This window comes from Rhizophagus irregularis, chromosome 32 (genome assembly GCF_026210795.1).
Source record: "Rhizophagus irregularis chromosome 32, complete sequence".
In the NCBI taxonomy this organism is placed as follows: Eukaryota; Fungi; Glomeromycota; class Glomeromycetes; order Glomerales; family Glomeraceae; genus Rhizophagus; species Rhizophagus irregularis.
The window spans coordinates 1,136,022-1,152,364 of NC_089460.1; the positions used below are offsets into that span (position 1 = coordinate 1,136,022).

Below are 16,343 nucleotides of genomic sequence, written 5' to 3' on the forward strand. Positions count from 1 at the left end.
TTGTAATTATGCTAAGGATGATAATTATGCTAATGAAGATGAAGATGTTGATGCTGGCGAAGACGAAGATGATAATGATGCTGACAAAGATGAAGATGGTGCTGCTGATGAAGATGATGATAATGCTGACGAAGATGAGGATGGTGCTGCTGATGAATATGAATATTATGATGCTGACGAAGATGAAGATGGTGCTGCTGATGAACATGAATATTATGATGAAAATGAAGTTAAGAATGGTGACAATATTGATGATAATGGAGGTGAGAAATATAATGAAGTTGAGATCGATGAATTCATCTGGCTGAAAGACAGTAAAAGCAATTGTTCTGAAAATTCTTCGGGATCTAATAAAGGTTCTTATGGCGTGGGACTATCAAATGCATATGAGATCTTAAATAGTAAAACTGAACCAAAACAGTCTTTATGGCCAAGTGAAACATATAGGGAATTCATGACAGCTGTAACACAATACCATCTTTCGGATGCAGCTGCTGACTCTATGTTGCGTATAATTTGAAAAAGTTGTACTGAAACTCTTCCTAGTTCTACACGAAAAAGTAGAATGTATATGGATCAAATGGATATTAAAAATTTTAATATTAAAACAAAAATTTGTGTGAATTTGAAGGAAAAATCTACAAATTTCAGTATCAGCCAATTTTTGATGCAATCAAAAGTCTTGTATCAAATACTGATTTAAGTAAAGATTTTCTTTTTGATTATAATGAACAATGGGAATCTAACAAAGTAAGTAAAGTTGTATACCATTTTGATTTTCTGATTCTTCATTATTCCCATTAACTAATACTGATTTGTATTTAAGAACGGAATTTTAGTGTGTGTTTATTCTGAACAGAATACTGCAAACTGGTGGCGTGAAAGACAAAATCCATTTAGCAAGATTCTGGCCGTTATGATATATACTGATGGGACAACACTTGATTCTTTAGGAAAACAATCGGAATATCCTATTTTTTTAACTTTAGGCAATATTCCGAACTGGCGTCGAAATTTTCCTGACGCTAAAGTCTTAATTGAATTTCTTCCACATTTAACTACTCGAAATAATAAATTAAGAGAATCGAAAGAATTTAGACAAATGCAACGGAAATTAGAACAATGTGCTTTAAAAATTTTATTGGAACCCCTTCTTCAAAATGATAGTATTTATTTAGCAATAAATGGAACCGTTGAACATTTTACTCCTTATTTGTCTACTATACTTGCAGATATGTTGGAAGCACAAAATATTTGTTGTACTTACAAGTCATATCGTGCAAAATATCCTTGCTATAAATGTCTTACGCCTGGCGATCAACTGAATAATATGCATATTGAACAGAATTCAATAATTTTACGAACACATGAAAATATGCGTGAGGCTGTAATTTCTATGAAATGCTGCAGAATCTTTCCATTCATGACCACGAAAATTTTTTTTGGAATTTCAGGTATATTGTAAATCATATTTTATTGTAATTACTATTTAATTAAGCATTTATTTTATTTAATACTAGAATGACAAATATTTATGATGCAGTAGCCATGGATCGTATGCATCTTCAGGAAATTGGACTATTTCCATATATGCTTAATTTTACAAGAGATATGATTATGCAGCAATGTGGCAATAAAATTCTCACTAAAATGGATAATAGATTAGCTAATATCACACCGTTTAATGGTTTAAAAATATTATCAAAAGGATATCAGCGCGGAGTAAAATTTACAGGAGCTGAAATGCGAGATGTAATGAAAATTATTATATTCGTAATTGATGAACTCTATACAGTTGATGATAAAAATGCAGCTTCAATTTCTTTTATTCCATACATGACGCTTATTGATTGTTATATTAAATTTGTTAAGATGTATATAACGTCAAGAAAGGAACAATTCAGTGATGAAGATGATTTGAGAATTTTTGAGGTAATTACAATTTATACCATATAATATAAACTCTATATTTTAATTAATTCAATGAAATTTTTATTAAAGAATGAGATAATTGACTGGACACGAGCTTTTGTAAAATTATTTAAACGATTTTCTCCTAGCAGCCTTCAATTACCAAAACTTCATATGTGGAGATATCACACAATTCATACTATTCAACGTTATGGTGCAATAAATGGGCTAACTACCAAAACTTACGAGACATTACACAAAAACTGGGTAAAAAACCCGTATAGAATGACAAATAAAAAAAATATTTTAGATCAAATGTTTAAAACGGTAAAATTACTTTATTTTATAATTTTAATTTATTTTATTAATTAAAATACTAATATTATTTTATTTTTTAATCTTTAGATTCGCCGGCAAACAATTATATCTATTCCAAAAAAAATCTTTAAATCAAAATTAGAAATTATGAAGTCATTACTTTGGGAATTGCCGATTAGTGAATTACAATCTCTTCAGATAAAACTTCGAATACGAAAAGATTGTAGAGACTGCATTCAAGGAATGAATCATTTAATTAATTGCTTAGACCATTATTTAGACGAAAAATCTAATGTATCTGAAAGTGAAGATATTTATTTGAAAATCTATGCTACTGGGATTTTATCGAAATAACGAAATTATATATGCAACTAGCAAGTTTCATGGTGGCACAGTTCAAGATTTGAAATTGGACGTTGCAATTGCGATGGAAGATGCAGATTACTTGACTGATGATGGAATATGTTATGGCAAAGTAAATTTATATAAATCTACATATTATTTTATTTATTTTTTTGTATTATTAATTAATGAAATAATTTATATTGCAGGTATTAATGTTAGCAGAAATTTCATTTCTTCCAAACCATCCTATCTTACCTATCGTACTAGTACATTGGTATGATTATTATTCCAAACGGCATCCTATCAAGTATGAATGTCCTCATATGAAATTTGTAAATAAATATGATGTAATTCCTTTTAATTCTATTGTAGGTTTAGCACATGTAGTGAAGAGATTTGATTTTGAAAACGAATTTTTTGTCAATAAATTTATTTTTTAGTAGTTATTTGTTAATAAATAATAAAAAAAAAATTATTTTAATTAATATAAAAACTTTATTTGTAAATTTGTTTTTCAGTTGTTTAATTATTATAAATAAATTCTTAAAAATTTAAAATTAGGGATTCCTTGAAGATTTTATTTTTAGGAATCCTTAAGGATCCGGCAATTTATAGAATCCTTAGGGATCTTTATAATTCGTCTAAGGATTTTTAAGGATTCTATAAATTGCCAGATCCTTAAGGATTCTATAACAATTTAAGGAATCCCTAAGGATCCGCGTCCTAAAAAATTTACTGATGATAGTTCTAGCAAAATGTTTTGGGGGTGTTTTTTCTGGAATGGACTTGGACCAATTGTTCCATTAAATGGTTTAGTTACTGGTTAAATACACACTATAACCATTAAGGATTATGTTGTATTTACTTTACAAAGACATTTTCCACAAGGTAATGGGATTTTCCAAGAAGATAATGCCTCACCACATCATTCAAAGGTTGCTACAGCTGCACGCAAAAATGTTGGAATTGTGGTGCTTGATTGGCCTGCCCAAAGTCCTGATCTCAATCCAATTGAGAACCTTTGGGCAAAGATGAAAATGATAGTTTGCCGTTGTACACCACCACCATCTAATATTAAAGTGCTTGAAAAATATATTAAAGATGCGTGAAAAGATATTCCTCTGGAATATTATAAAAAATTGGTTAATAGTATGCCTAAGAGAATTGAGGCAGTTATTGCCACAAATGGCAATAGAATTAATTATTAATTTTTACATAATTTAATAAATTAAATCATAAATAAAAACATTGATTTTAAATTTTTATTTTTTTTTCATATTTTTATATAAAAATTTTTTATTTTTAAAGTGGCCGGATAATTTTAATCACCCTCTATATTAATTCAGTTTTTAATTATTATAATTTTGATATACTGATATTTATTTCTGTATCAGATGTAATTACAAATTTAAATTTAGTATTACTTATTGGTATATTTATTTTTATAGGGTTATATGAGTAGTTTTATGATCAAAAGTATAAAGTGCAAGAAATATTGATTTCTTTTTATCATTTGATATATAATAAATAATATTTTATTTCAATGTAATATAATAGAAAATAACATGTACTTGAAAAATTTTTGTTGTTTATTAATGGTACAGTTTTCTTACTATTTATACAGAACTTTATATTAGTTGAGGCTATAATAACAAGTGTAAACATTTTTACTGCTTCAGGTAGTAATAAAATATTATGAAAAGTATAAAATTCTCTTTCCTGAAATTTTGGTCCTAATGTTTGTTTGTATTTAAGAATGTACTAATGGTACGATTTTTTTTAACCAATAAGTTTCAATTATTATCTAATTTCTGTCACTACTCACTACCATAGCGGCCTAACTGTATTATATCATAATAAATTTCTGATTTTAGACAGGATCTTCTGGGGTGATGTTATGATTGACTAAGACTACACCAAAAAAGCCTTAAAGAAAAACTAAATCATACTTTCTTTTACTACCACTCGGAATGGCCAAACTAAGAAAAAACAGAGTTTTATTGGAGTTTAAAAGAGGAAGTGGGGAAGGGGAATAGTTTAAATTCATTGTCTCGAGTTAACTATCTTTAAAGGATTGCGATTGAAGCGAATCCAATTGATTCTTCTCGACTGGCAAAAGACTGACTAAATGAAGAAATCCTTAGTTAATTTACTCACCGAAAATAATCTAAGCCTCGCTACTTGCGAAAGTCTTACCGGTGGTTTATTTGCTTCTACCCTTACCCACATTCCTGGGGCAAGTCAAATATTGAAAGGTGGCTTGATAGTCTATTGTAATGAAGCCAAGAAGATAATAGCAAAAGTTTCTCCAATAACTCTTGAAAAATATGGAGCAGTTAGCGAGCAATGTGCCCGGGAGATGGCACAGAATACTCAGCAATTGCTAAAAGTAGATTTAGCAATTAGTTTTACTGGTAATGCCGGACCTCAGGCACTAGAAAATAAGCCGGTGGGTTTGGTTTATATTAGTTTGGCTATTCAGGAAAGATTAATCAATAAATCTTATCAGTTTTTTGGTTCACGAGAAGAGATTAAGGAGCAAACGGTAGAGGCAGGGATAGAGCTGATTGAGAAAGTTTTGAATGAGAAGTATGAGAAGTTTACCATCTGGTAAATCTTAAGTTTTGTACACTTCCTATATTCTCTGTCTACTTCTTTACTAAATTATATCAACAATTTTAAGGTCCCTTAAAGGCTTCGTCCTTCTTAATATTTATTTATTTTTTATTCTTATTTTTTATTTTTTATTTCAAGTCTATTATCAAAATAATCAATTTGTTTTAATGCCTTTTATATATAATCTATTTTAATGTACTTAATTAATATTCAATGATATGGGTCTTTTATAGTAAATCATTTATTAGTAATACTAATGTATAATCAATCCACTTTCATGTTATTTCTCCAGACTGATAGTTTGTTAGTAAAGTAAGAGAGTATTTATTAAAAATAAATTGAGCTTGTTTTGCTGAACCAGCAGTTTATTTCTTAATAACAAATTTATTTATCTCAACTAATAGTTTTTTTTTTTAAATACCTGGATTAATTTTTTATAAATATAATATATTCATTTAGCTTTATATTTATTCAGTAATAAATACAAATATTCAAATTGTTCATTTTTTAAAACTAAATGATATATTATAATTTTCTAGTTTCTCCATCTTATTATCAAAATTTTATTAATATTCTTCGAAATAAGTACTTATGAGAGATCCATGGTATCTCCGTGTCCTACACCAAATTCCTTATTTTCCAATTCAGCTTGATAGATATTATATTGTTCACTCCACTGTCCGACTTTAGTATCTCTAACAAAAGCATCGAATTTGGGTGTGCTTCCACCTATAAATAAATATAAATAAAAAATAAACAATAGTGTTATAAACGAAAAACTTGTAAATTTCTTCCAACATACCATGTTCAGCCAATTTAGCCAGAGTTACTACAACTCTTACGGCAGAACGGCATAATTCATTGTTTTTATCAATTTCCGATTTAACGGCATTATCCTTCATTCTATATGTAAGAGTCCCCTTGAGTGGTTCAACCGCTTCATCAAGTCCTAAGACGTAATTTGAATTCTAAGTAAATATCAATATTTATAATACTGAATAATTCAAAACACTTACTTTGTGTAACAGCTGTTGGCGCAACCCGTGCTAATCGAATTAACATTGTATGTGAAAGAATAGCAATATCATGCTGGTCCGATAATCCGTCGATAACACGTGTGAGGAAGCTATATATTTCAAGCTTATCGAGACACGTTTCAAGTAAAGTATACATACATTCATATGCGGACTATAAATTGAAAAAAAATGTGTTAAGAAAATTTTATCAAATATTATATATATAATCAAATAAGTACCTTTCGGATATCAAGACCATCATCTACTTTGTGTTTAAATGGACCCATTTCAACCATATGAATAAGATGTTCCTAGAAAATTTCAACAAAACATGAAATCTATTGATTCATATAAATTATTAAACAGATAGATAGAATACCTTGATAAGGGTTTCTTCATATAATAAAGGCAATAATTGATCCAAGACATCACGAATCAAATATGGTTTGTTATGAGCAGCTGAGTTTAATGTTGACAACGAAAGCCTTCGTACATTCTATATAATAAAGATCAAAATAAATAAATAAGTAAACAAATTATTGTTCGGATTAAATATAAATTATCTAAATGAAAAATCATAAACCAACCAAATCATTATCCTGTATTAATGACAAGAAATCAACAATTAAAGGTCGTAATAACTCATCATATGCCTGTCCTTGATTTATAAATGTAAATTTGATAGCTGTAACGACTGTCCCACGAGTTTGAGCAGACGTAGATCGAAGACGTTTCTAAAAAAAGCATTATTAAATAGTTAACATTAACATAAATAAAATATAATATATACTAAAAAGTAAATAGATATTTACTTGAAGTTCTGGCAAAAACTTATTGGGATTTGCCAATGTTAATTTGCCAAGACATTCAGCAACAACACTTCGAGTTCCTTCCTCAATATTTTCGCCGCTATCAAACAAAATATTCCTAAATAACATAACACAACAATCATAAATATTATTACAAATAAGTAGCTATTATAAAATTTATGAAGAGATAAATTTACATACCAGATGTCATCGGCAAAAGGACCAAGTGCTTTGACACCTTCTTCATTTGAATAACGAGAAATAATCTAAAAAAAACTCAATAAACTATTATATCATTTATGTTTACCAATAATCCCAAAAATTTTATTTACCTCTTTAAGCCCATGTAATAATAAATATCGTTTCTTCGGATCCTCCCTGATCTCATTGATAACAATTGGCAAATACTTGCCAACGTTACCAGCACTTACATTACCAAGTGCAAATGCAGCCGCCGATTTTATGTCCTCAGAAATTGCTGAAAACAGAGACAAAATAATAACATGCAAGTTGGAATGCTTGCTTAAATCCCTATATAAACCAACCGTAATTTTACCAATGTATTCACAAAAATTAAGTAAATTAAGTAAATTTCATGAAATCCACTTACACTTTACGTCCAATTTCGCCTAGGGCTAATAAAGATAAATACTTTACGGAATCGCTTTGTTTTGGGTCCTATTGTGAAAAATTTTTTAAATTGTAAAATTTAGATATATTAAATCAACCTATAAAATTGGAATTCTTTACGAACCGCTATTTTCTTTGAAAAGTCAACAACAGTAGGAGAACAATTTTTCTGAGATGATACACAAAGTACAGCAATACACTGTGCAATTGTTGAAAAAGCCTAAATTTTCAAGAAAGATAAGAATTATTAAGAAAATATAAAAATATCGTCGATTGCATATTAATATAGAAAAGGTACCTGTTTTGAAAGGGTCAATTGACCTTGATCCGAAGTCAAAGCAGGTTGAAGCAATCCTTGTAGTAATTTATTAAAATCAGCTTCATTTGTTACTATCAATGTTTCAAATAGAACCAACAAACTATCTAAAGCAGCTCCTTGAACAAGAGTTGATTGCACAAGATTGAAAACAGAAGGTAATATATCTTTGTGTACTGCTCCAAGTGATTGTGGATTAGTACTCAAAACAGATACTACAGTATTTAGAGCTAATGGTAATAAATGAAGATCTTGATCTGAAATATGGGGTGTCAGCTCTTCGAGTACACGCGAATAACATGCGGGAACTAAGAAATTGCCATATCTGTTACGTATATAAGAACATTAAAAATTATTATGATTCATACAGTAGTAAATAACATTATTATGTAAGACATACCTTCGAACAAAAACTTCCAAACATACTAAACTGGCGACTTTTAATTGACGATGACTCTTCCTAAGTAACACTGCAACTTCGTTGATAGCTCCAATCACAGCTTGCTTTACTTCTTCGCTGGCACATACTGTACTATCAGCAATGCTTGTAAAAACTTTTACAGTCGTTAAACGTGTAACTTCATTTCTCAAACGATCCAAAAGCATTGGCATGCAAACTTTAAGTTCCTCTTTCAAATTGTCACCACACTGGGATATAAGTACGCCCAAACACATAATGGATCTTTCTTTAACTTCTTGATCAGCATCAGTTGTTGAAAGACGTGCAATAGTGACATTATAAATGTTCAAAATATATGATCTGAAAGAAGGATTTAACGGCTGTATATTATATGTCTTAGTTTGCGCATTATATTCAATAGGACGAATAACTTTAACCAATTCAATGCAAACTAAGAAAGCCTCGGATGTGATCTTATAAAATTTATCTTCAACAGAGGAGATTATTGGAGGGCACAGTCTAGCAAGATGATTATGGAAGACTTGCGGTGGATGAACTTTAAACAACTGCCGGAGAAAACTCAAAGTTTCAATCTTCAAATTAGAATTTGTACTAGAATGATGGTTCGAATGATCTGAAGAAGTAGATAAAGAATTTTCAATGGCCGGAATGAAAGTATTAAGATTATTATCAAGACCTCCATTCAACACTGTAACCAACTCCCTCAAAAGCACAAATCCAGTTTGTTTAGTGACAATTGACTTTGAAAGTAATTGCTTCGAAAGGTTTCGGCTAAGTTTAGGCACCAAGTTTCGAAGCATTTGTTTGGGGCTGTTTCAAAATAAAAATAATATAAAGTAAATTAAATAAATTAACAACACGTGCGTGGGAACTTATATTTCTGAATAAGTTACCTTTCTTGAGATTCGCTAGGACCAATTGCCCTTCTACGTTTAGGTTCATGGTCATCATCTCTTGGAGCATAACCTTCTCCACCATATACAAATGTTTGTCTAAGCAATGCAATAAATGTTTGGAGCACATCAACGCGCACAGATTCTTCCCGTTCCTTAAAGCGATTTACCAAAGCTGGGGCAACACTTTGGTATAATTGAGAAAGAAGTTCATGTCGAGTGCCAATAATGGCTGCAAGTACTTTTGAAGAAGAACGACGTACTTTCCAAGAGATATCATCATCATCGGAATAATCTCTGTAAATTTTGCAATTAACACATTTAATACAATTTATCAAATGTGACATCTATATTGAAAACAAACGCACCCCTCATCATCTTCATCTTCATCTTCGTCTTCTGTCGCCATTTCTTCATCTTCGTCCATTTCTTCGTCATCCTCTTCTGCATCATTATTATAATTAGGATCATATTTCAAATAAACTAAACAAAGCTCAATTATAGTATTAATATTGGGCGTGATTTCTGTGGGACAACGTAGCACGAATGATTCTAGTGCCTAAAGAATAATTTTAGTATTTGATTACTTAAAATATACATTTGATATTCTTTTTATATGAAAAGATTGAGCGATTAACCTGTAAACAATTTTCACGTAATTCATCATCGTCGCAAGCATCGACATTTTTAATTACTAATGGTAAGAATTGAGGCAAGTGTTTCCCTAATCTTGGAGCACTTGATCGACTAAAAACGCGTAAAATAAACTTATTATTTCTTTCATTTTAAGAGTTTTGATCTATAATCACGTGCCTTAATGTCCCAACGCATTGAACTAATGTTTTCAATTTATCATGTTGATCACCGGCTCTACTAAATTCTACCAGTAATTGCTGTACCAATTCATTGAATAAATCGTCGGGAGTATGAGTCACGAGATTACCTAAAACGAAAAATAATTAGTAAATGTATGATGAAAAAAAAAATAATAAAGTGTTTATGTACCAAGAGCAATTGTGGTCCTCTTTCTAAATGCTGGTCTTGAATGACTCAAAAGAGGTATTAAAACATTTTGGATTCTCTTTTGAACTTGCGGATTATTGGCAACAGAATGTCCAAACCGAGCAAGGAGTTCACTTAAAATATCAAGTGTATCCATTTTTACTTCATATGTGGCATTAGGCTATTTTCAATTAAACATTAATAAGTTATAAGAGATAAAAAAAATTCAATTTGATCATCTAATAACTAACATCTTCAAGTTGTGTGAGGAGCCTTGGAATTAATCGTACAACAACATTGCTAGCACTAGGGGAATTGCTTGGTATTTCAACAATGACAGTCTTTAAACCTTATAATTTTTTATGGCATCAAAATTAAGATTTTTATCATATAAAACAAAAACAAAGGGTATATATTATTATTACCAATGCCCGCGATATCTCGCAATTCTTCTTTTCCTGGTTGTGTCGTATAGCTACAGAGCTGTTCAACGATTTCTTGTAGTTGTGGCTCACGAACTTTTTTAACAAGTGGAGCGAGACTAACAAGTCATCATAAAAATTATTAGAATATATTTATAAGAGATTCATAATTCTTAAATTTTAGCTATCGATTATTACCATTTAACTGCCAAATTCTGCACTTCTCCATTAGCATCATCCATTAATTTTATTACTTTTTGAACTACTCTCTTTTCAGTGGATTCTTCTAAAGTAAACCCATCCTTCTGGAGCTCATTCATTAAATCATTAGTAGCCATGTACCGAAAATCGGTATCGCTAGAGTCCATCTGTTTTCGTATTTAAGTGATCCCACATATTAATTTTAGGTAAATCAAGATAACGATAGTTATAATCAGACAGGAATTATACCTTCTCTAGTAACCCGACTACCAAATATGAATTGCTGCTCATTCTCGCTGAATTTAAAGCTATCGGATAATTTAATTATTCAAATAAAAAAATTAGGATCACGTTCTCAAAGACATTTATTTAAAAAAAATTCTATAACCTAATAATGCAAGACGTGTTGTTTATTCTTTAGGCCAAAATAAGAGTTAAACCAAATAATGATAAAATATAGTCACTAACTCAAACTCACAAGTTACAAACAAAAGAACGTAAAAGAACTTCACATTATAAAAAGCTCAGCTCGTATCTATTTGATAACAGGATAATACAACTTACATTAAAAATTTAGAGTAAAACTATGTTGAAGCTCCGTTAAGAGCGTGGCAATAAAAAGTTTTTGGAGATAACTCGCGATATTTAAGCTTTAAGTCAATAACCGCAGTTCAATCAGTTTCCGGATATTTTATTCCGGATTGGCTGACATAATTTCCTTGCGTCAGCAAGCTGATTTAATCAGTATTCACGTGATCTTATAGGTAATACTCAATAAAGTCTACTAATTGACCAACTATTACTCAACTATTATAATCGAAATTAAAAAAAAGAAAAATCAAAACAAAATAATTATAAGCTTAAGCTTTGTAATAATCCATCTAAAATTGGCAGAAATTACTATAACTATATTTTTTATATCTAATAATATGATTATAAACTTACAAGAAAATAATTGTTTTTATCCAATCAATAATTTTAATAATTTCTAATATAAAAATCTTAATATAGGTTTTTTAACCACAAATGATTTGTATAAAATACTAAAATTTTATTATTTTTCTTTTTACTTTCCTGACATTCATATTAGAAAACACTAATTGATGTCAATTTAAAAAGATTCACTACAATGCACTATAAATACCAACCCAAAGTTACATTTTTCACAATTTGATTTGGGATACATTTCACTAAAATTAACATTTATCATAATAAAAAATTATGGTAAAAAAAATTATTCTATTTTATTAAACAGTAAATTATTTTTTAATTAAAAAATAAATATTTAATTATTTATTTTTAATGAAAAATTTATTTTTTATCTAAGTGATTTTACATCCTTTTAAAATTAATATTATTTCCAAAAAAATTTTTTATTTAAAATAAAATATATAAATTTTTTATAACCTTTAAAATTATATAATTTATAAGTAATTTTATCTGTTTTACAAATTTATTTTAAATACTGCCCAATTAAAAAGTTTATTATTAGTTTCTGTCAATACAATAATACTCAGTGGTCATGTCACATGACTAAAGATGGTCATCAGTCCTAAAAGACCACAGTCTTGTGGTCCTACATCTTAAAAAGATGGACTGGTCTGTCTTAATGTAGGACTGCAGTTTTTCAGTTCTGCAACACGTACAATAAGACTATCAGTTTTTTCAAGGACCACAGTCTTTTTAAAACTGACCAGTTTTTTTTCTTTTATTTACAAATAATAATTTTTTTCAATTACTTTATTAGCTTTATAAATGAATATTAATTGTATAAATTTATAGGATTTTTCGATAGGCATGTAAATAAAGAAAATGATTTCCTTTATTATTGATTTGTGATTATCAAAATTGGTCAGTCTTCTTATTCCTTTATAAAGATTTTCATTAGATTACTAATAACTTTATTTAATATAAAAATCATTTATATACAAAGACCAATATGAGGATCAAGTCAGTTTTAGAACCAGTCCTACTGCACTAGAGAAAAATGAAAGACTGTGGTCCAATCCTACAAGTCCTGGGACTGACCAGTTTAAAACTGAGTAGGACTGGTAGGACTGATGACCATCTTTACACATAACATATTGATCATTAATTAAAAAATTGTACTGTATTGCAAAAATTATCAGCATAAAGTCACAAATGTTTCAAAGTTTTCTCTTAAGTAAAGCCTTTACAGACCTTAGTAAACTTTTATTTTTCAGATTCTTACATACTTATTTTAACTTTTTATTTAACAAAATAACGCTTATTTGAGAAGTTTATATTAGTCTAACTTTTCCTACTTTTTTGGCTTCAACCTCAGATGCAAGTTTGTATGAAAATTAAATATTATTTAAATACTTAAATACATATAATTTTTTATAAAGAATCGAAATGCTTAGTGAGAAAAAGGTTAGTTTGATAATAAAATTTTATTAGATTCATGATTTTTTGTTTTTTATATAGTTTGTTTATATTAACATTGCAAAAATTATATGTATAAGTTTAATTTTAACAGCATAAAAAGAATATTTAACATAAATTACATACTGTAATCAAATAATAAATAAGTATTTTTTGAATTTAAAAGTCATTATATATTAAATAAAATGTAAAAATCATCTTTAATAAAAATTTTTCAATATGTATTTAATTTCAATAAAAATTGACTCACAAAGACTTTAAAATATTTTGAATTTATGTGTAAAATTTCAGTATATATTATTATATAAGATGGAGTAAAAATTTACTATTACACAAATTTCATAGTAAAAAAGTAGGACCCCAAACAATATATATAAAGGTAGGTTTTGAGTTTGTTTAACCAACATATAAAAATTTTTCCTATGTGAGATTTATTATTGCTTATTTAATAATATAATTTTAAAATAGTCAGATATAATTATGCATAGCAGAGTATTAAATTATTAATAGTCAGATATATATTTGCGTAATAGAATAGAATTTTTTAATATATATATACTGTAAAATCTTGAATTTAAGCACCTACCAAATTTAAACATCTCTGTCACTTTTGTCGCAATGTCTGTATAAACTAAAATCTAACATTTCTAAATTTAAGCATTCCCAAATATAAATTTTATGGTACAAAATTGCATAATACAATATATCAAAATTTTATTTTTTTTTAATAATTTTTTAAAAAAATTATTTTGGCATAGCAAAACTCTTTTATACACCAACGTTAATTGATAAAATTTTTTGCAAATAATAATAAAATAACTATATAAGCACGAAACATTTTTAATTTATTTCATCCTTTTTTAAGTTAAAAACATTTATTTTAGCCTTTTTTAAAGACACTTTTTTACAATTTCCCTTTAAGTTAGTCCAAAAAAAAAAATTTTTCTTATTGTGAAAATACCTGACAACTTTGACGAATAGACTTAATTAATATTAAGGTAAATTAGAAAGGAAAAGGGTATAGATTAAGAAATGTAAATAAAAAATGTTCTAAGCTTTAACATTTCTTTTCTTCTTTTTTAGGGACATCAGTGGCACCAACTTCTTGGAACTTAAATGGACTGAAAGGTAAATTAGATACTTGTTTTTTGTTTAATTTAAGTTTGAATTTTTTTTAATATTTTTTTTTGTATTAAGAACAGCTTTGGATTTTTTGAATTGAGTGTAATGAGATTATACCAAACTATGACAATAAACTCATTGACAATATCAAAATGAATGTAAGAAAATTTTTTATTTAGTTATTTAATTGCAGACAATTTCAACATCATCACCTAACTCTTCTAAATTTTCTTTTTCATACTCAACAATCAATCTATCAATTTCTTCATAGACCATATTATCCTCTGATCCAATAAATTTGAAATAGAACATTTTTTAAATGAATTAAAAATAATTTGATCTGAAATGGCATCTCAAGATCATTTGACCCATCCACATACTTCACTTATCCTTGCTTTTTTTAAGTTACCCCCTTCAGTTACACTTAAACCACCTTTACACATCCATTCGTGCTATTCTTTTCGTAAATTATCTTTAATTTAAAAGGTTTGTTTATTGATACGTCTAATGGTTGATATACACTAGTTAATTCTCCAGAAATAACGGCTAATTGAAAATTATGTTGTTTAAATTTAGCTTTAACACTTTCTTCCAAGTGATCACGAAAAGAATCATATAACATCATAGCAGGTTCTTTTGACAAATTTTCAGACATTTGAATTTTAAATAAAAAATTAATGTAATTCTTCATTAAGTCTAAAGTCATCCAACCTTTATCTTAAAACTAATAAATAACATCTTTTAGAATAACTTCACCTCTTGGAAGTTGTTTACCTTTAAAAATACATATTGGTGGATATTTTGTTCCATCTATAAATAAATACAATGAACTTATTAATTGATATATAAAATAATTAAAGTAAATATAAAAAAATAAAAAAATAAAACTTTTTACCTGCAGAACAAGTTAGAACTACGGTAAAATGATTTTTATCATTTCCAGTAGTATAAATATGCACTGTTTTATCACCCTTATTATTAACAGTTATATTTCCTGCCATATCAAATCACACAGGAGTTTCATCCATATTAAAAATACTATTCAAATCAAAATTATATAGTGTTTTCAGTCTTATAATATATCGTCTAAATTCATCTAATTTTTCTTCTAAATCTTCAGGCAATTTTTGAGAAATTTTAGTTTTTCTCCTTAATGACAATCCAAATCGTTTTATAAAAGAATTAATCCAAGAAAGATTCCTTTGGAATTCGTACTCTCCCACTGAATATAATGCTTGAATTGAAGATTCTTTAAGAATTTTACACATTTGTAATCTTATGGAGATATAATTAATAGCAAACCCTTTTTTCCGCTGTTCTATTATCCAACTGTATAAAATCTTTTCTGCTTTAAGATAAAAGGCTTTTCTTCCTGAAGTTTCAGAATGTTTTTTCTTTTTATTTTCCTCTTCCCATTTAGAACTTTGTCTTATTCATCTTCCTACCATAGGTACGTCTAAATTAAAATGCTTTGCTGCAGCATTTCTTTCATTTTCTTGGACATACTTAACTACTATTAATTTTTCTTCAAGTGAATATGATGTACATTGTCTTACACCCACTTTTTTATGTGTCATTTTTACTAAAAATATTGTCAAAACGTGTGAAGAATTTTTGAAAGAAATAGGGGTAAGATGTATGTTGATGTATATTGATTAAAAAAATTAATAGTAAAATCAAAATTAAGCACCATTACCAATTTTGTCTATCACATGACTGCAAAAAGGGGGTGCTTAAATTCAAGATTTTATGGTAATATAATATATATTTTACATTTTTCACATTAAAAAAATCTAATAAAATATGTAAATAAAATTATAAACATGTTTGTGTAAAAAAAATTTACTATTTTTAATACAAAGATTAAGTTAATTGTATACGTAATACAGAAAACATTTTTAGACGTGATCGTGTA

General features: G+C 28.1%; 3 protein-coding genes across 3 annotated transcripts; 1 reads left to right on the forward strand and 2 right to left on the reverse strand.

The window, feature by feature from the left end:
• Positions 1–4,536: 4,536 nt before the first annotated feature.
• On the forward strand, positions 4,537–5,564 carry OCT59_023044 (uncharacterized protein). Its single transcript, XM_025321982.2, has 2 exons — positions 4,537–5,184; positions 5,258–5,564. Exons 1-2 carry the CDS (start codon positions 4,703–4,705, stop codon positions 5,382–5,384), a joined length of 609 nt encoding a protein of 202 aa, XP_025167459.2. The 5' UTR covers positions 4,537–4,702; the 3' UTR covers positions 5,385–5,564.
• OCT59_023045 (uncharacterized protein) lies at positions 5,497–11,191 on the reverse strand (the record flags this gene model as incomplete). The annotated part of the gene is made up of 22 exons (XM_025321981.2): positions 5,497–5,919; positions 5,993–6,139; positions 6,207–6,378; positions 6,446–6,517; positions 6,586–6,702; positions 6,794–6,940; positions 7,019–7,133; positions 7,217–7,281; positions 7,348–7,546; positions 7,626–7,693; positions 7,770–7,865; positions 7,944–8,286; positions 8,362–9,192; positions 9,276–9,572; positions 9,644–9,834; positions 9,914–10,022; positions 10,089–10,218; positions 10,281–10,458; positions 10,529–10,626; positions 10,703–10,818; positions 10,898–11,067; positions 11,150–11,191. The coding sequence occupies 22 exons, from the start codon at positions 11,189–11,191 to the stop codon at positions 5,780–5,782; spliced, it is 3,843 nt and encodes a 1,280-aa protein (XP_025167458.1). The 3' UTR covers positions 5,497–5,779.
• Positions 11,192–15,435: 4,244 nt separating this feature from the next.
• On the reverse strand, positions 15,436–16,005 carry OCT59_023046 (uncharacterized protein; the record flags this gene model as incomplete). The annotated part of the gene is made up of 2 exons (XM_066150518.1): positions 15,436–15,822; positions 15,874–16,005. 2 exons carry the CDS (start codon positions 16,003–16,005, stop codon positions 15,436–15,438), a joined length of 519 nt encoding a protein of 172 aa, XP_066006542.1.
• Between the last annotated feature and the right edge of the window lie 338 nt (positions 16,006–16,343).

Bases quoted from the DNA above. Each gene is read 5' to 3' on its own strand.
- OCT59_023044 (XM_025321982.2), top strand. From the start codon at position 4,703: ATGAAGAAATCCTTAGTTAATTTACTCACCGAAAATAATCTAAGCCTC. The intron at 5,185-5,257 runs GTAAATCTTAAG...AACAATTTTAAG, and splicing joins TATGAGAAGTTTACCATCTG to GTCCCTTAAAGGCTTCGTCC.